General features: G+C 53.4%; 7 protein-coding genes across 7 annotated transcripts; 5 read left to right on the forward strand and 2 right to left on the reverse strand.

Moving 5' to 3' along the window:
- Positions 1–351: 351 nt before the first annotated feature.
- On the reverse strand, positions 352–945 carry PHYSODRAFT_288817 (hypothetical protein; the record flags this gene model as incomplete). Its single annotated transcript, XM_009538063.1, has 1 exon — positions 352–945. The coding sequence occupies one exon, from the start codon at positions 943–945 to the stop codon at positions 352–354; it is 594 nt and encodes a 197-aa protein (XP_009536358.1).
- Positions 946–1,980: 1,035 nt separating this feature from the next.
- On the forward strand, positions 1,981–2,208 carry PHYSODRAFT_526458 (hypothetical protein; the record flags this gene model as incomplete). The annotated part of the gene is made up of 1 exon (XM_009538064.1): positions 1,981–2,208. A coding segment is annotated over one exon (228 nt), but the record flags the coding sequence as incomplete, so codon positions are not given.
- A 4,821-nt stretch (positions 2,209–7,029) lies between these two features.
- PHYSODRAFT_527282 (hypothetical protein) lies at positions 7,030–7,617 on the forward strand (the record flags this gene model as incomplete). The annotated part of the gene is made up of 1 exon (XM_009538065.1): positions 7,030–7,617. The coding sequence occupies one exon, from the start codon at positions 7,030–7,032 to the stop codon at positions 7,615–7,617; it is 588 nt and encodes a 195-aa protein (XP_009536360.1).
- Positions 7,618–7,914: 297 nt separating this feature from the next.
- Positions 7,915–8,208, forward strand: PHYSODRAFT_255915 (hypothetical protein; the record flags this gene model as incomplete). The annotated part of the gene is made up of 1 exon (XM_009538066.1): positions 7,915–8,208. A coding segment is annotated over one exon (294 nt), but the record flags the coding sequence as incomplete, so codon positions are not given.
- A 257-nt stretch (positions 8,209–8,465) lies between these two features.
- Positions 8,466–9,548, forward strand: PHYSODRAFT_306218 (hypothetical protein; the record flags this gene model as incomplete). The annotated part of the gene is made up of 1 exon (XM_009538067.1): positions 8,466–9,548. One exon carries the CDS (start codon positions 8,466–8,468, stop codon positions 9,546–9,548), a length of 1,083 nt encoding a protein of 360 aa, XP_009536362.1.
- A 217-nt stretch (positions 9,549–9,765) lies between these two features.
- Positions 9,766–10,947, forward strand: PHYSODRAFT_526960 (hypothetical protein; the record flags this gene model as incomplete). The annotated part of the gene is made up of 2 exons (XM_009538068.1): positions 9,766–9,843; positions 9,901–10,947. The coding sequence occupies 2 exons, from the start codon at positions 9,766–9,768 to the stop codon at positions 10,945–10,947; spliced, it is 1,125 nt and encodes a 374-aa protein (XP_009536363.1).
- A 197-nt stretch (positions 10,948–11,144) lies between these two features.
- Positions 11,145–14,094, reverse strand: PHYSODRAFT_319063 (hypothetical protein; the record flags this gene model as incomplete). The annotated part of the gene is made up of 3 exons (XM_009538069.1): positions 11,145–13,085; positions 13,474–13,573; positions 13,781–14,094. 3 exons carry the CDS (start codon positions 14,092–14,094, stop codon positions 11,145–11,147), a joined length of 2,355 nt encoding a protein of 784 aa, XP_009536364.1.
- Between the last annotated feature and the right edge of the window lie 480 nt (positions 14,095–14,574).

The following is a 14,574-nucleotide window of genomic DNA, read 5'->3' on the forward strand; positions in this document are numbered from 1 at the left end:
TGCTTCGTCATACTGTATTGAAAGCGTTGGTGGTCTGCCGTTTTTAGTTACCGGTAGTCTCGTACCGCACTCTCTGCAAAAGAGATGGAAGTTTCAGTAGCTAACTGTGTCCAGCTCTTTTGTTATCTGGAACAGTTTTTAAGCTTCATCCGTTGTCTCGCAAACTGAGGATGACTAAAGTCGTCTCGGCGTTTCGTCGTCTCGGCGTTTCACTGTACCAATAATATGCCCATCAGTTAGCACTGCAGAATACACTTTCACTCGCTTCATCGATTGAAAAGTTGAGGTACAAACTGGCGTATTTGTTGCGGCCAAAGTTTTAATACATGTAGTGAGTGTGCAGAGCTTGGATTACTGGAAGACGCCATGGTAAACGCACGAGAACAGGAAGAAAATGCCGAGTCCGAACAAAAAGCCCGCCCCGTACTTCACCCACAAATGCGTGAGCGTTTCCTTCCACGTGCCCGAGGACTTCATGGCCACCGCTCCAAGCTCCTTCACGTTCGTCGAGGTCATCGGCCCCGACTTGGTCCTCAGCCGCTCGGCGATGTTCTTGACTCCAGGCAAGCTCTTCAAATAGTCGGCGAACCCCTTCTTGCCCTCAAGCGCCTTGACGGTCTGACTGACCTTGGGGTCCTTCAAGCCCTTGGCAATGTCCGGGCTGTTCCTCACGACGCTGCTGGCCTTGGGGCTCTTCTGGAAAATCTTCGACAGGAAGCTGGGTATTTTGATTTTGATTCCTCTCTCTTCGTCTTCTAACGCGGCGGCGTCAATTCCTGTCGCGTCCGTCTTCAGCTTGCGGTGGGCGCTGTCATCGCTCAGAATCGCGGGGTCGGACGCGGTCTCGACGTTGGTGGATCGGACGGCATTCTTGGCGTAGGAGACGTCCGACGTGAGCGCCACGAAGGCGACGACAAGGAGGAGGAGGAAGCCCCGCGAGTGCATCGAAATGGAGCCGTCGTCTGAGTGTTTGGAGAGTCGATTCGGAACAATCCCATTTCCACATCCCTCTGAGCCAGTTGCCGCGACAACTGGGATGACAGCATGTTCCGCCCGCCCGTTCCTTTGGATGGGGAGTCTCCATACTGAGACGAAGATAAATGGAGAGGGATCCGTCACCTCGGTGGCCATGGGCCATGGCATCGAGGTGGTTAGAGCACCTTTAATGCGACAGCACAACAGCACCGTTAATGGCGCCTTGGGCGCCATTAGTAAAGCAGCTGGTTTTCAGGTAGGAGGGGAATATAATATATTCTATATTATAGACTGTTGCCTCAGCTTTCCAAAGTCCGACACGACCCATGGCATGGCGAGGGTGTGGAAATTTTAACCTCAACGCTTCGATAAGGACGTGAAGGCTGTCTTCACCACGAAGTCGAACTGGTCTATACGAGCTATGGTAAGTATCACCCCAGTTCCAGCGCTCTCCGTCCTGCCATTCCATTTGGCCACCGTGAGGTGCTCTAGAGACCCGTGACAGTACCACTAATCCGGTACAGAATTCTGCCCGAATAAGGAACAGGTGTACAACTAATAGCCTCACATATTTAATATTATTTTCCAGTCGATGTGGCGATAGGGGGATGTGCAAGGTACTGCAAGGTACTGAGGTACTAAGGTGAAAAATCCAGTGCCAATCATCAGCTCTCCACCCTCGTTTGAAAAATGGCGCGCATTTAGCGATCTTACTAGACTTCAAACTACATGTACCGTAGTGGTAGACTCGCACTTTTGCTTTTGCACCTCGCCCCACAAGCCCACCTCCACCCCCACTCCACCCATGAAGTCCACACCGTCCAAGCGTCTCCGCCTCAATTGGTCTGAGAAAATGGGCATCCTCGACAAGGCAGCCCACACACCTGCTCTCTCCTACAGGGGCCTGGCTGAGTGGAGTTCAGCCTCCCGGCCGCCCCAGGCAAGACAACGATATGCCGCATAATCAAGTCAAGTGCAGTCCTGCTGGGGCGGCCGCTGGAGAAGGACCAAGGAATTATTCATTGTATTAAGCGACACATTCTATCCCGCAAGATGATGCAGGCTCTAGACCGGCTTGGTGAAGGGCTAGATAATCCCTACGAGGTTGACCAGTTGACAGCGCTGTTGTGGTGCGAGGATGCCTGGTCAAAGGTTAGTGCTTCGACCATACGCCACTGTTGGAATCATTCCGGACTCGTAGGTAAAGCTGCTTATCAGTTCATTTTGAAATAACTAAATCAGTACATTGGAAAAGTATACTCAACTTAACATCAATTTATATACTCTGCGTCTTTATATATATCAGGCGTTCCTTACTCGGGCAGATTACTGTACAACTAATCTGATGCAGTCGGTAGCTGCAGTTTAGGCCCTGGCAATCACCATCTGCCGAGTACTAGTAGTACCTGACGTATTAGGGCCCCGAGACGGACATGAAGTACATCACCTACCGGAACCAGTGATTAAGTAGGATTCGCGAAAGCGATGCTAAGAATATGCGTTGGTGCATCTTCCGATTTATTCTTATCACCAACCTCACTGCTCTTATCATCCCTAGCTGCCCCTTACCGGCTTCGCGCCCTCCTCGACCAGCCGCTGCCCCTGAAGCCTCCTCCAAACGACACCCCAACTTCGACTACTACTCCGTCAGCCTCTTCTTCGCAAAACTACTACTCAACCGCGAGTACGAGGTGGCTATCATTGGGCTGGTAATGGAGGCCCGCCATCGCCTTCCTAGTGTTGCTGCGTTGATCAAGAAGAATGGAGGGCAGCAATTGCGGGCTGGAGACATCATTTCATACTATCATCCCATTTTTTTCGACATGAAGGTTTCTGGCATCCTTGTCATCGCTGTGAATCCGGATGCGGAGGAGTTTCCTTTAAGTCTTGATATAATACCATAATAATTGTTTTGCTATTATTTTTTCCGACCCCTGCCGCCAAGGCCTGTTGTGTTTAAACCAGATATCAAGGCGCGCCGCGCTCGGCTCAAAAAGCAAAAGAGGGCCCACAAACGAGGATATGGGCAGTCGGGGACGAAACGAGATCTGTCTGCCTTTGAACTAACCGAATTGGAGCGTGGGACGGCTACAGCTCCAAAAGTGCCGATTCACGGCGAACGTGCCGATCACAGTGCAACTGGTCCGCGAACGCATGGGGGCGAAAAACATCTTCATCACTACCGAAACGACGGATTCGACGCGACGGAGACCGCTGTCAGTGACTGGGGCTTTTAGCGTTTAGAGCGAACAAACGTTATAGGATTATATTAACAACATTTGCCTGTTCTGAATATCAATTTCTCGAACTGCATGTTCTCCGTGTCCGTCTCGCGGCTCGTGTACTACAGATGCTCCATTTCCATGTCGGGGCTGTAGTACCTTACGTACTCGGAGTGCGTCTCGGGGCTTCAGTACGACGCATACTTGGAGTACGTCTCGGGGCTCTAGTACGGCATGCACTCGGAGTACGAATGGCCGTCTCGGGGATCTAGTACTTCAGGCAATCGGTATCTGCCTCGGGACTCGAGCACTTCGGGTACTCAATGGCCGTCTAGAGGCGCTAGAACTTTACGTACTCGGTGACCATCTCGGGGAACTAGTAGTTTATGTACTTCATGTCCGTCTCGGGGCCCTAGTACGTCAGGTACTACACGTCTGTCCCGGGGCTCTACTACTCGGCAGATGGTGATTGCCAGGGCCTAAACTGCAGCTACCTACCGACTGCATCAGATTGGTTGTACCGGATTAGTGGTACTGTCACGGGTCTCTAGTACTTTTGTCTCGTGGCTTTAGCATTTCCCGCTGTGTACTCGTCTTCAATAAGGCACCCTCAGTGTAATTGAGGCGCTGAGAAAATATCTTCTGTGGAACGGAAATGGCACCGCAGTCTTGATTTAACTAGAGCTTTGCGTAGGCTTAGTTCGCATTACAACTCCAAAAAGTATATTTAGCAAGTTGGAGAGTCAGAGCGCCAAGCTGTCCTCAACTGGGGCAAACGCGGGGACAAGAAATACACAAAAACAACAAAACGCGCTCTTAGTTAGCCCTTTGCAGAACGAGCAAGAGCTTGCAAGTCTCCATTTCGCGTACTGCACTGCACCATAGCGTACTTCTGATCTTCGTGCATCCTCAATATTCGTAAAATGTAAGTGCACACCAGCCCGTACTCTGAAATAATTCAAGACACACTTAAAACACGTTTTTTGTGAAAATAATAACGTGTAACCTCGACATGACCACTATTAACACATATTTTACGGCACACTGCGAAGTAAGCATGTAATCTCCTGTTAATACTACCAAATGATACCTTCTCGCACCAACCGTCTTGGTCACTGACAGGGTGTAGCTATGACGACGATCGTACACGAATAGCAAACAACGCAGCATAAACCCCACACAATAATCGCTCGAACGAAAACTTCCTCCGAAATTCACGTATGCGTCGTCGAGCTCACCGAACTTGTTACGACACTCGTAGAAGTAGAATTCGAGCTTGGTAAAATCCGTCTTCATGACCCCGCGGGTCTCCCAAGTCTGCTTGTCCGGGCGGTAATTGCGCGACAACTTGCGGCAGCTGCAATGGTAACTAAAATGCAACAACAAGGCGTTAAAACTCTGATAGGGTCCGGGTATCGAGAATGTCATGACTGCTACTCACCGTTGTGTTCTTGTTTTTGCTCCAGCAGCAGCACTGGCAGGCAACATGCAGTCTGATGCGCACCAGAAATTATGGAGGGTTTCTTGGTGGTTGTGGTCAAGATCATTCCCTGCTGTAGCGACAGGCGACTGCAGCACCTGCGGCATGTGCCCACTGCATTATCACGAGCAGAATAGCAAGATCCAGCGTCTTCATCACATTCTAACATCCATAGTGCGAGCCCGCGACAGCAAATTCAGGAATGAATAGCAATGCTGGATGGTTCTTGTTGGGGTTGAGAGATTCTGTCCTGAGAACTTCAACGTGTTCGAATCACTCGCTGCATCCAGATGCACGGAGCTTCAACACTAACTTACTCTTTTGAGTATCTGCATGTCTGAGTCCATGACATTTTATTGTTTTGATGTTAACTTCAAAGGGAGGCTTCAGCTGATCAGCTTCAAATAATAGGATGTGGGCTGCTTTACTGCTATCCCAGAAATAGAGTCATAAAAGTTCCTGCTCTGGCATTGTGGTGGCAGTGCTACCAGTCCCACAATGAGACGATCTCTATGATTCATAGAGATCAGATAATCTCTTGTCGAACCAGCATTTGTATCTGCAACCTATCCGGCTTGCACGTTACAGAGGAAGTCGATCGTGCCGACCGTCCAGACCACCAGAACTACACTTCTCGAAGAAGAGGGTCAGCACCAAACTGGAATACCGTCGACAGCACGTGCTGGTCGAGTTGGCAACACGATGAGCTCGATAGAGTTGCTTTACGCTTGTTTCTCTTGCCGTCCGCCAGTAAGTCCACTTTAGGTGCAAATACACTGAGGAATGCCAGCTTGCTATGTGGTCGGCGAGCTCATCTGGGACAAACTGAACCGTGTGGAGAAAAACTCGAGCTCGGCGGATGTACGTTGAAACAGAATTGTTGCTATCCAACATCGTCACTGCAAAAGACCCCCACGTCTTGCCACGTACAAGACAACGAGCGAATCGGTTGGTGAGCTTCTGCCAAGTCAAGATAAATGTCCACAAATTCACCAGAGGCCGACAGATCTTTCAGATTTGGACACGATTGAGGAATCGCGTGCTCATCCAGAGGCAGCGGCCCAACCAGCGTCAAATGAGTCAGCGAGGAACCCACCGCCTTCAGAAAATGGGGAAGTCCATCGGGAACAGCCCCTTTCTCCCAGTCGAACTGGACAACTAGCGAGGTGATTCCACTTGAGCCGGCACCCTCAAAAATAGGCTCGATAAACACCAAGTCTTGACGCCGCACATGGCATCGTCCAAAGCCAGGAACTATGGTATTGACCCACTCGCTTTGGCCATTATCACTGAACGTTCGATCGAGTGGCACGGTAAAGTCAAGGCAAAGCGTACGAGATGTTGAAAGAGATTTGCCATGAGTTGTCCAAGCATCTTCTTGGAAAAATACGCGTCTGCGAACAGATCGGGGCCGATAGAAGCGAATAAAGCCAAATCTGAAAAGCAGGCGTTCTGCTTGAGCAGCCCCACGACAGTCTCTGAAGTCTCAATAGTAATGCCATCTTCCAGCATTTCGGCGATGAACGGCTCCAATACAAACGTGACCGAGACTGTGGCTTGTTCCCCTTGTACATACACAGCCCACTCGTTTTGTATCCGTTGCTCTGTATTCACAATGTCAGCAAGCTCAGACACCGAGCCACGATTTGACGCACCCCAGTGTGCCACGAAATACACTTTCACAGGCACTTTGATGTCGGTATCATGTGTTCAAGGTTGCGGCAATCCGAGCCAAGGCGAGTGAATACGCGCGGCTGACATTTCGACGCTGATCGACGCCGCAGAACTGAAGAAGGTCGTGGTTGTACTGGCCTTCACCGGGTTTCCCATCGTGGCCCGTATCCTTGCTCAGCACAAAGCGAGCAGGGACCTCCGACCCCAGATAAACATCGCACTGTCGCTCTAGTAGATATCTCCACGCGTCAGAGTCGAGCGCCAAGGCTTCTCGCACCAAGTGGAACTCGTCGACTCCATCGTAGCCTTCGAAGTAGTGATCCCACGAGTAGTCAAAGCTCCCGCGTGGAGCAGGGCACTTCGACTTGTTGCAAGAATTCAGATGAGAACCATTTCAACGGGCGGTAGCTTGGAAGCCTGTAGCTCACACGACGCTTCAACGCAGAACACCATGAAGCCAAGAACCCCCAGCGCTTCTCCATCTCAATTCAGCTGGCCTCAGGCTTGAAGACGCAAAAACAAGTGGCAGGCAACAGGAACGAGAAGTTTCAGTTTCCATTTTGAGAACAATCGGCGTCGAGTCCTGATCTGCCCACTACTGTATGATAGTCTCCAATGGAGCTCATACCTCAACCCGAATCGAAGCGCAGACCCCCACCAAGTACTTCGCTCTCCAACATGAAGGCGGCATGCTTTGCAATAGCTGTCGCAGGATGTGCGTTGCTACCTTCCGACGTCGACGGCGTGCCGATGTATGTGTCGAGGATTCCGAACGGAGAGAATGTGCCCGGCATCAAGGCGCTAGGGCACGAAGACACCGTCGGTGAAGAGTCTATTCGCAACGTGTTCGGCATCGCGTTTGAGGAGTCCGGCACCGAGTGGACGAAGGAATTGTGCGAGGCTGACTCGGACGAAGACGGTCAGACGAATGGGCAAGAGTTGGGAGATCCGTGCTGCGTCTGGGTCGAGGGCGGTACACCGCAGTGGACGGAAGGGGTCTCGCACCCGGGTGACGCCTCCATGAAGTCCGAGGATTCTCTCTGGGCGAACCTCGACTGTGAAGTCGTGAGAGCGCAAGCTGAAGCAACAGCGGAAGCGGAGGCGGAGGCGGAAGCGAGCCAGAACGATCCGAACGAAGGCGAAGACAGCGAGATCGACATCTCGATGGGCGACGAAGAGTCTGCGGCCTCAAGTTGGAAGCAACCGGATGTCATTTCGACGCTGCTGTGTGCTTTCATCACTGCGGTGTTGCAGCTAGCCTGGTAGACGGATCTTTTCTGGAGGAAACAAACTAGAAGCCTTTCGTAATAGAGCTATGGATTACCAAGTACTAATAGTTGCCGGGTTGGTGCTGCATTCGTGCTACGGATAGCTTGTTCGACCGGTTGGATGAATCGTTTGAGATGCTGCAGCGCTGACGCCATCCCAGGACTATTCGTAGAAGTTTGAAGGCATCGGCAAAAGCAATCGTCTTCTCCACCCACTCACATTTCTATCTCATCACTCCAAACCAAGGCCGTCTTCATGACGCTAACACGCTCAAGCATGTTCACTGCAGCCTTTTCAACCGCGTTGCTGTATTCTCGTAGCAACGCCATGCCGAACTTCGTCTGGCACGTACCGAACGGTGCTTCCGTCCCGGACTCGCCAGCGATCGGCCACGAGACGGACGACTTCCCTCGACGCAACGCGTTCGGTCGAGACTTTGAAGACGCCGGCTTGGTGTGGACCAAGGAACTCTGTGAGGCTGACTCCGACCAAGACGGACAGACGAACGGCCAAGAACTTGGTGATCCCTGTTGTGTGTGGACAACCGACGAGTCTCCGCTCTGGACCACTGGAACCTCCCACCCTGGAGACGCCACGAAAACCTCGGATCCGTCACTTTGGGCTGCGGTTAGCTGCAATTCAGCCTCGGGCTCCGAGTCCGACTCCCAAAGTAGCGAAGGTATCTGGGTCGAGGAGATATCAACGAAGTACTCCTATAAACATCAGTTCGATTAAATTGAGCCGGTGGTCGCACGATTGACGCAATGTGACCAACCGTTAACCATCGCACTTTGGACAAATCATTCTTTAATTTCCAAGCAACGAGCCAAAGCCTGAAGAAGGATATGGCGACGCCAGCTGAGCTCCAAAAGCTGCTGACCCAAGGACAGCTCCCTGCACTGGAAGAGCTCCTCCAGAACTCGACTGATGTAGAGAAAACGTTGGAGGAAATCTTCCGTGTGGAGGCCACTATGCCTTCAGGTTTTCGAGAGATAATGCTCGATTTTGTGCACGGACTCCCGCAAGACCGATGGATCGTTTCCGCCTGTGAGGTCATGCTGAAGCAGAGCGGGCGTTGGGACTCCTGGGTGGTAGCACTTGTACTACGGAAGGTGATGCAGCGCGCGGTCGGTCAAACGCTCATGCTTGCCGAGATCGTCTGGGCTCGAGACCTCAGCTTTACGGCTCGAGCTTTAGCTTGCGGCTCCCCGGTTACGATCTCCTCGGCCATCGATGGCAATGTGCTCTACGTCGCTGGCAGTTCGTACGATTTTGACGAGAAAAATCGGTCTCCGTTTTGCTGGAAAGGCACGTGGGCGAACGATAACAAGAAAGAGTTGTGGCGCCTGGTTGCAGCCCAGACCGGAACCTCCTCCGACTTCTATTTCGTCAGCGTTTACGCAGAGGGATACCTCTACGCTTCACAAGTTCCCGTTACGAGCGATGTTGACGGCTTTGCGATGAAGCGCGTGCTCGTAAAGCATGGAGAAAGCCCTCCTAATCCTGGTAAAACGGTGCCCGATGCTGCTGGGCTGTGGCATTTGCAGTCGCTAGAAGGGGAGACATACACGCTCTACAATGCCAGTCACGACGCCTTCTTGAGTTCCCCACGCGAAGCTAGTGACGGCTCTCGCCGCGACGTGGTGGCCGCCCCATTCCGCCCGCTTGATGGCAAACGATCTACCAGCCGCGAATGGAGCGTAAGCGCAACTCCGTCGGCGCTTGAGATGGCTCTGCAGCAGTTTTTCGCGCGCAGGTACACTGAAGCAGTGGACTTGTTCACTGAAATTCTTGCCAAAGACCAGCTATCGACTGCTGACCGTACGAAGGTCCTGTGCTATCGAATGGCGGCGAACTTAAAGCTGCAGAACGGTGGCTGCTTCAAGCAGGACCTGGGCCTAGTGACGGATGCTGGGCAAACGTCATAACTTTGAGCAACAGTGGAAGCTCGACGCCAAGGAGTAGTTGCAGCCAATTGACGATCGGATGACCAAGTGACGAGACGAATGAGCTGACCAACCGTAACATCCTTGTCCCAAGTGCATTTTTCCAACTGTGCGATCAATTTCACTCAGATCTCCAAGTCTCATTCTCTCATTTGCCGTCACTTCCTTTCACGAACGCAACCGACCAACAGCAAGCGACATGGAGCCCGACGAGAACGCGATCCGTTGGGCGGGCATCCAGTTGGGTAATACCAGTCCTGACGCCTGTCCGCAAGCGGTTAGCTGCTTTCTCGGAATTCGCGACGTCGAGTACCGTGGCGACATCCTCCTGAAGAACCTGCTCTCCACCAAGCGCGTGCAGCTTCTCGCGCTGCAAGACGCCGTGCTCCGCTTCCTGGCCAGCCTCCCGAACCAAGAGTGGACGGTGGTCGGCTGCCAGTTCCTGTTGGAAGCTGGAGGAAGATGGAACGCCGTGGCCGTGGCGTCGCTGCTCGACAAGGTGATGGCCCAAGCCCGTGACAAGACGCTAATGCTGGCCGAGATCTGCTGGATCCGCAGCGTCTCGCCCGCCGTGCGCGCACTGGCCAGCAACGCTCCAGTCATGATCTCGTCCGCTCTAAATGACAACATGCTGTTCGCCGCAGAGGACTACTTCCTCTACGACGAGACGCGTCGCTGCGTCTTCTGCTGGGCCGATGAGTGGGAGGCAGACCAAAGCAAAGAGATCTGGCGCTTCGTCCCCGCGAGTCCAAGCTTGACGGACTTCTACATCCTCAGCGTGTACTCCCAGGAGTATCTGATCGCGTCCGACGTCGCTGCGTCCGAGACAGCGGAGGGGTATGGAGAGAAGAGAGCTTTCACGTGGCGTGGAGGCGAACTACCAGGAGAGGGGGGACTGTGGAGACTGATCCCAGTCGACGGCGCGTTCGCGATCTATAACCCGGCCCAGGACACGTATTTGATGTCCCCTCCAGCCTCGGGTTCGGCGTTCAGACGCCTTGTACTTACCAGCAACTACCGGCCGCTGGATCAATCGTGGAACGAGTGCCACAAGTGGGGGATCAAGCCAGCCGCGCCGTCGCTGCTGGAGCGCAGTCTTGACGCCTTCTTCGGGAAGGACTACACTGCCGCGGTGGACTTGCTTACGTCTCTCTTGGACGCCGGCAAGCCGTCTCCTGCCGCCAGTATGAAGGTGTTCTGGTACCGAATGGTGGCCAACCTGCGTCTTCAGAAGAAGGACTTGTTCCGTGAGGACGCCGAGTTGCTGAACAAGCTCGGCGGGTGCCCAAAGTACTTCTTGGATGCGATCAAGGAGGTGCTGGGGGACGACTTGACGGCGGCGGAGAGCGCGGAGTTGGCGCAGCGTGTGCACTACAAGTAGTGCGTCGAGTGAGTCGAGGAGGAGGAGAAGGAGAAGGTTGTATGTGAAGCGTAGTCTGCCAGTAGAACCAGAGATAAAGGAGAGGAGGGCGGAGATACGCGAGCGATGCATCTCATGTGAATTGCTTCCAATGCATGAAAAGTGTATAGTTTGCCGTTGTCAAAGCTTTCCACTGCGTATTCAGTCCATATCCACGCCTAAATCGGCAGTCGTTCTGGTTCATCTAACTCATTGCGGGGTGGGTCGCGCAGATACACTTGGCGGAGGACACGGGGAGCTGCGAATTCAAAGATGTTGTACAAGACGTGCTGGTCCAGCCGACACAAAGGCCGAACAGACTGCGTCGCCCTCGTCACTCGCCTCTTGTGCTTCTTGTTGCGTTCCGCCAGCTTTTCACGCGCTGAGAAGACGCTCAGGAAGGCAGTCTTGGTCTCTGTGGGCAGTTTGGCGGCTCTGTTGATGGGCGTCAGGTGGTACTGTCGGAAGTCGTTCAGGTAGATGAAGTGTCCGAACGGAACGATCACGTCGAGAAACTCCAGCGTCTCGTTCACTCCGAGCATGTCGAGGAGTGCTCTCAAGCCGGCCTGGAAGGCGGGGCGGTTGTTGTGGTCGGCAACAATGACCCCCCACGCAGCCCACTGGTCGATGAGGTGGACTTGCAGCCGGCGTAGACACTTCGTCAGTGGACTGTAATCGTTGTTCAGCTCAACAGCGAGTGCACTGAGGCTCTCATGCTCAAACGAGAGCTCTGGGATAGGCTCGTTCCTCTTGCGGTACTCGCTGAAGTCCAGCAGCATGTCCGCCATCTCGCATCCACAAAGCGTCAATTGCTCAAGCTTGGGGCAGCTCCGAATCAGTGCGTTCACGTCCACCTCGAGATGCGTCATATCCAGAGTCAAAACCTTCAGTGAGGAGCCAATAGTCGCGAGGAAAGCCGACAGGCCATCCGACACTGACGGGTCCACTTTGTCAAAGCCGATACGAAGTTCCGTCACACCAGAAGACGTCTCAAGTGCAGTGGGAGCCTCATCAAAGTCCAAATCTCCACGCCGGACAAAACACCGCCCGTATCCAGGGACCAACGCATTCACCCACTCACTCACACCGTCATCACTGAACGTCCTCACACATTTAGGGAGCTCGCTCGTCACAGCTTGGGACCCTCGACGAGGGTGGCCTCGCTTGTTCATCTCCCAGAAGAGCGCCGAGCCTGCCTTCACCGTCGCATCTCGCTCTTCACCTTCGCCACGAGAGCAACCAAAGAGCTCTTCTTCTGGATGCTTGGACACCAGCACGGCTGCAAAGGCCTCGATGTCTTCAACACTCATACTGCGGATCGAAATCAGAGCAAGCGCTTCAACGGCTGAACATGCCTTCGCTCGCTTGGAGAACAGCGCGTACGCCAGCCACTTCCACCAGTGCACACTCGAGTTGTCGTCCAGATCCATCTCCAGCTGCATCGAGAGCCTCTTGGTCGTCTGGCTGGTCGCAATGGCGGAGCACATAGACTCGAAGTTGCGAGGTCCGACCAAGCTCGTGCACTCCAAATGCACCGTACCCATTTGCAGCGGCTCCGAGTCGCCACTCACCTGAACCGCTTGAGGAAGTTCTCTACCATTCGCGAGCTCAGGAGTTCGAAGAGTGCTGTCGAACACCGACGCCATGAGCTGACTGAAAGCGACCCTCCCATCGTGCTTCTTCTTCTCCAGCGTCCGATCAACATGCGTCCACAGATTCACCTGCGAAAATCTGGCATTATCCCTCACCATGGCCTGCATCTTGTTAGCCACATCTACCGAAACGGGCGTGTCATGGAAATCCGCGATCATCGGTCCTAGCACGAAAGTGCATCTCAGCGCTCCAGGCTCCACCGCCACCGTCTTCTTCTTCTTCTTCTTCTTCTTGGGGTTCTGCTCGTACGTCCCCCACTCGTCTTCGATGACCAGTTCAGCCGCACGAATGTCCTCCAGCGCCCCTAAAATGTCGCTCAGCACTCCGTAAAACATGAAATCCATGACTCGAAACCCCACTTGAACCGGAATCTCAATGTCAATTCCAGTACTTCCAGGCTTGAGCTCCTCGGCGATAGCTGCGATCTGCTTCAGAGCCTTGGTGTACGCTCGACTGGGGCGTTCACGCTGGTGCACTCCACAAAATTGTACAATATCATCTTTCAGAGTCTTGACGTACTCCCTGTAGTCCTCTTTATCGTTATCCTCTATCAAGAATAAGAGGAACCGCGGCAATATCTCCTCCTCGAACGACTCCTGCCCTTCGATGCCGATCTCGACGTAGCACAAGACGTTGAGCAGGTACCTCCAGCCTTCTCGGTCCACACGAGCCACAGCGGATAGTAACGCCAGGGCTTCCCTCACTTTTTGATAACCTGCCTGGAAGTCCTTTTCATTAGAATAGAGAGGTCGGGGCTCCTCCCAGAAGCGCTGGACGACGTCGCTGCGCGTCGGCAGCTCCACCTCCAGCCGCCGCCTGGGCGCGTCCCAGATGTCCTCCTCGCGCTCGGCCCACGCGTAGCGGATGCGCCCCTCGAGCGCCTTGCACCACGGCGCCAGGAAGTCCCAGCGCTGCCGCAGAGCCGGGTCCGCAGTCAGGTTCATGCCGGTCGTGCCTGTTAATAAATGTTAGACTGAGCGTTTGTAGTGGAAGAGGAGAGTGGTACCGTGATCTGCCAGTTTAGGGACAGAAAAGGTGTATTTTGACGGATGGCATTCTCAAACATTTGCTCCGCAATATCGCCGCGTCCTCTATCAGCCACAATTTGCACAATGTTAGCTTGTTATCCACACAGCCAAACCAGATACAATTGGAAACGTACTTCGCATGGTAGCAGAGGCCCATGGCAGCTTGGACCGACACGCCAAATGCACAGCTGACTGAGATGGGTCTCACTGTGTGCATCTTCTTCATGGTGGCGTCGAAGTACCGCAGTGCCTCGTCAATCGGGCCCAATTCCGCGTATAGAAACCCACACACTGCAGCACTGACCGGCTCAAGATCTTTGACAGAGACCAGATCATTCAGTGGGTAAGGAAAAATGGACTCTCCGTACTCGGATTTAGCGAAGGCACGTCTTTGAGGGTCTAACAGACACACAAAAACATTATACGACCATCGCTTTTGAGAATGCATCTATTCGACTGCGCACCTCTTCACGGCTCGCGGTGCCCAACTTCGACAAGCGCAAACACTCGAGCGTGCGCTCGTCAGGCCCGCAATACTTGGTGTAGGCCAGTTTGTCATATCATTGCTAGATCAGTACTTATATATGTAGCTTTACAGCCAATAATTGGCAGATAGTTAAAAGTATTATTACTTCACCTCGAAAGCTGCGAGGCCTAAGACGCCAGTCGCAGTCAGCACCGCAGTCAACGGGGCCCGACGGGGGCTAATAGCTACAGCGCTTGGACTTGGCGATCCGCTTGCAAAGCTGCGGGACCCACTGCCACTTGGGCGTGGCAACTTGCGGAGGGACTGTAGCGTCGGTGCTCGACCAGCACTTGGGCGGAGCAACACCCGCTGCATTCCAGTGATGTGGGGCTGAGCTGAAATGGACCCCAACGATGGGGTACCTTGCTAATCAAGCTAGTGTCACCGATTTGTTACCTCCTT

This window comes from Phytophthora sojae (genome assembly GCF_000149755.1).
Source record: "Phytophthora sojae unplaced genomic scaffold PHYSOscaffold_11, whole genome shotgun sequence".
NCBI classification, from domain to species: domain Eukaryota; phylum Oomycota; class Peronosporomycetes; order Peronosporales; family Peronosporaceae; genus Phytophthora; species Phytophthora sojae.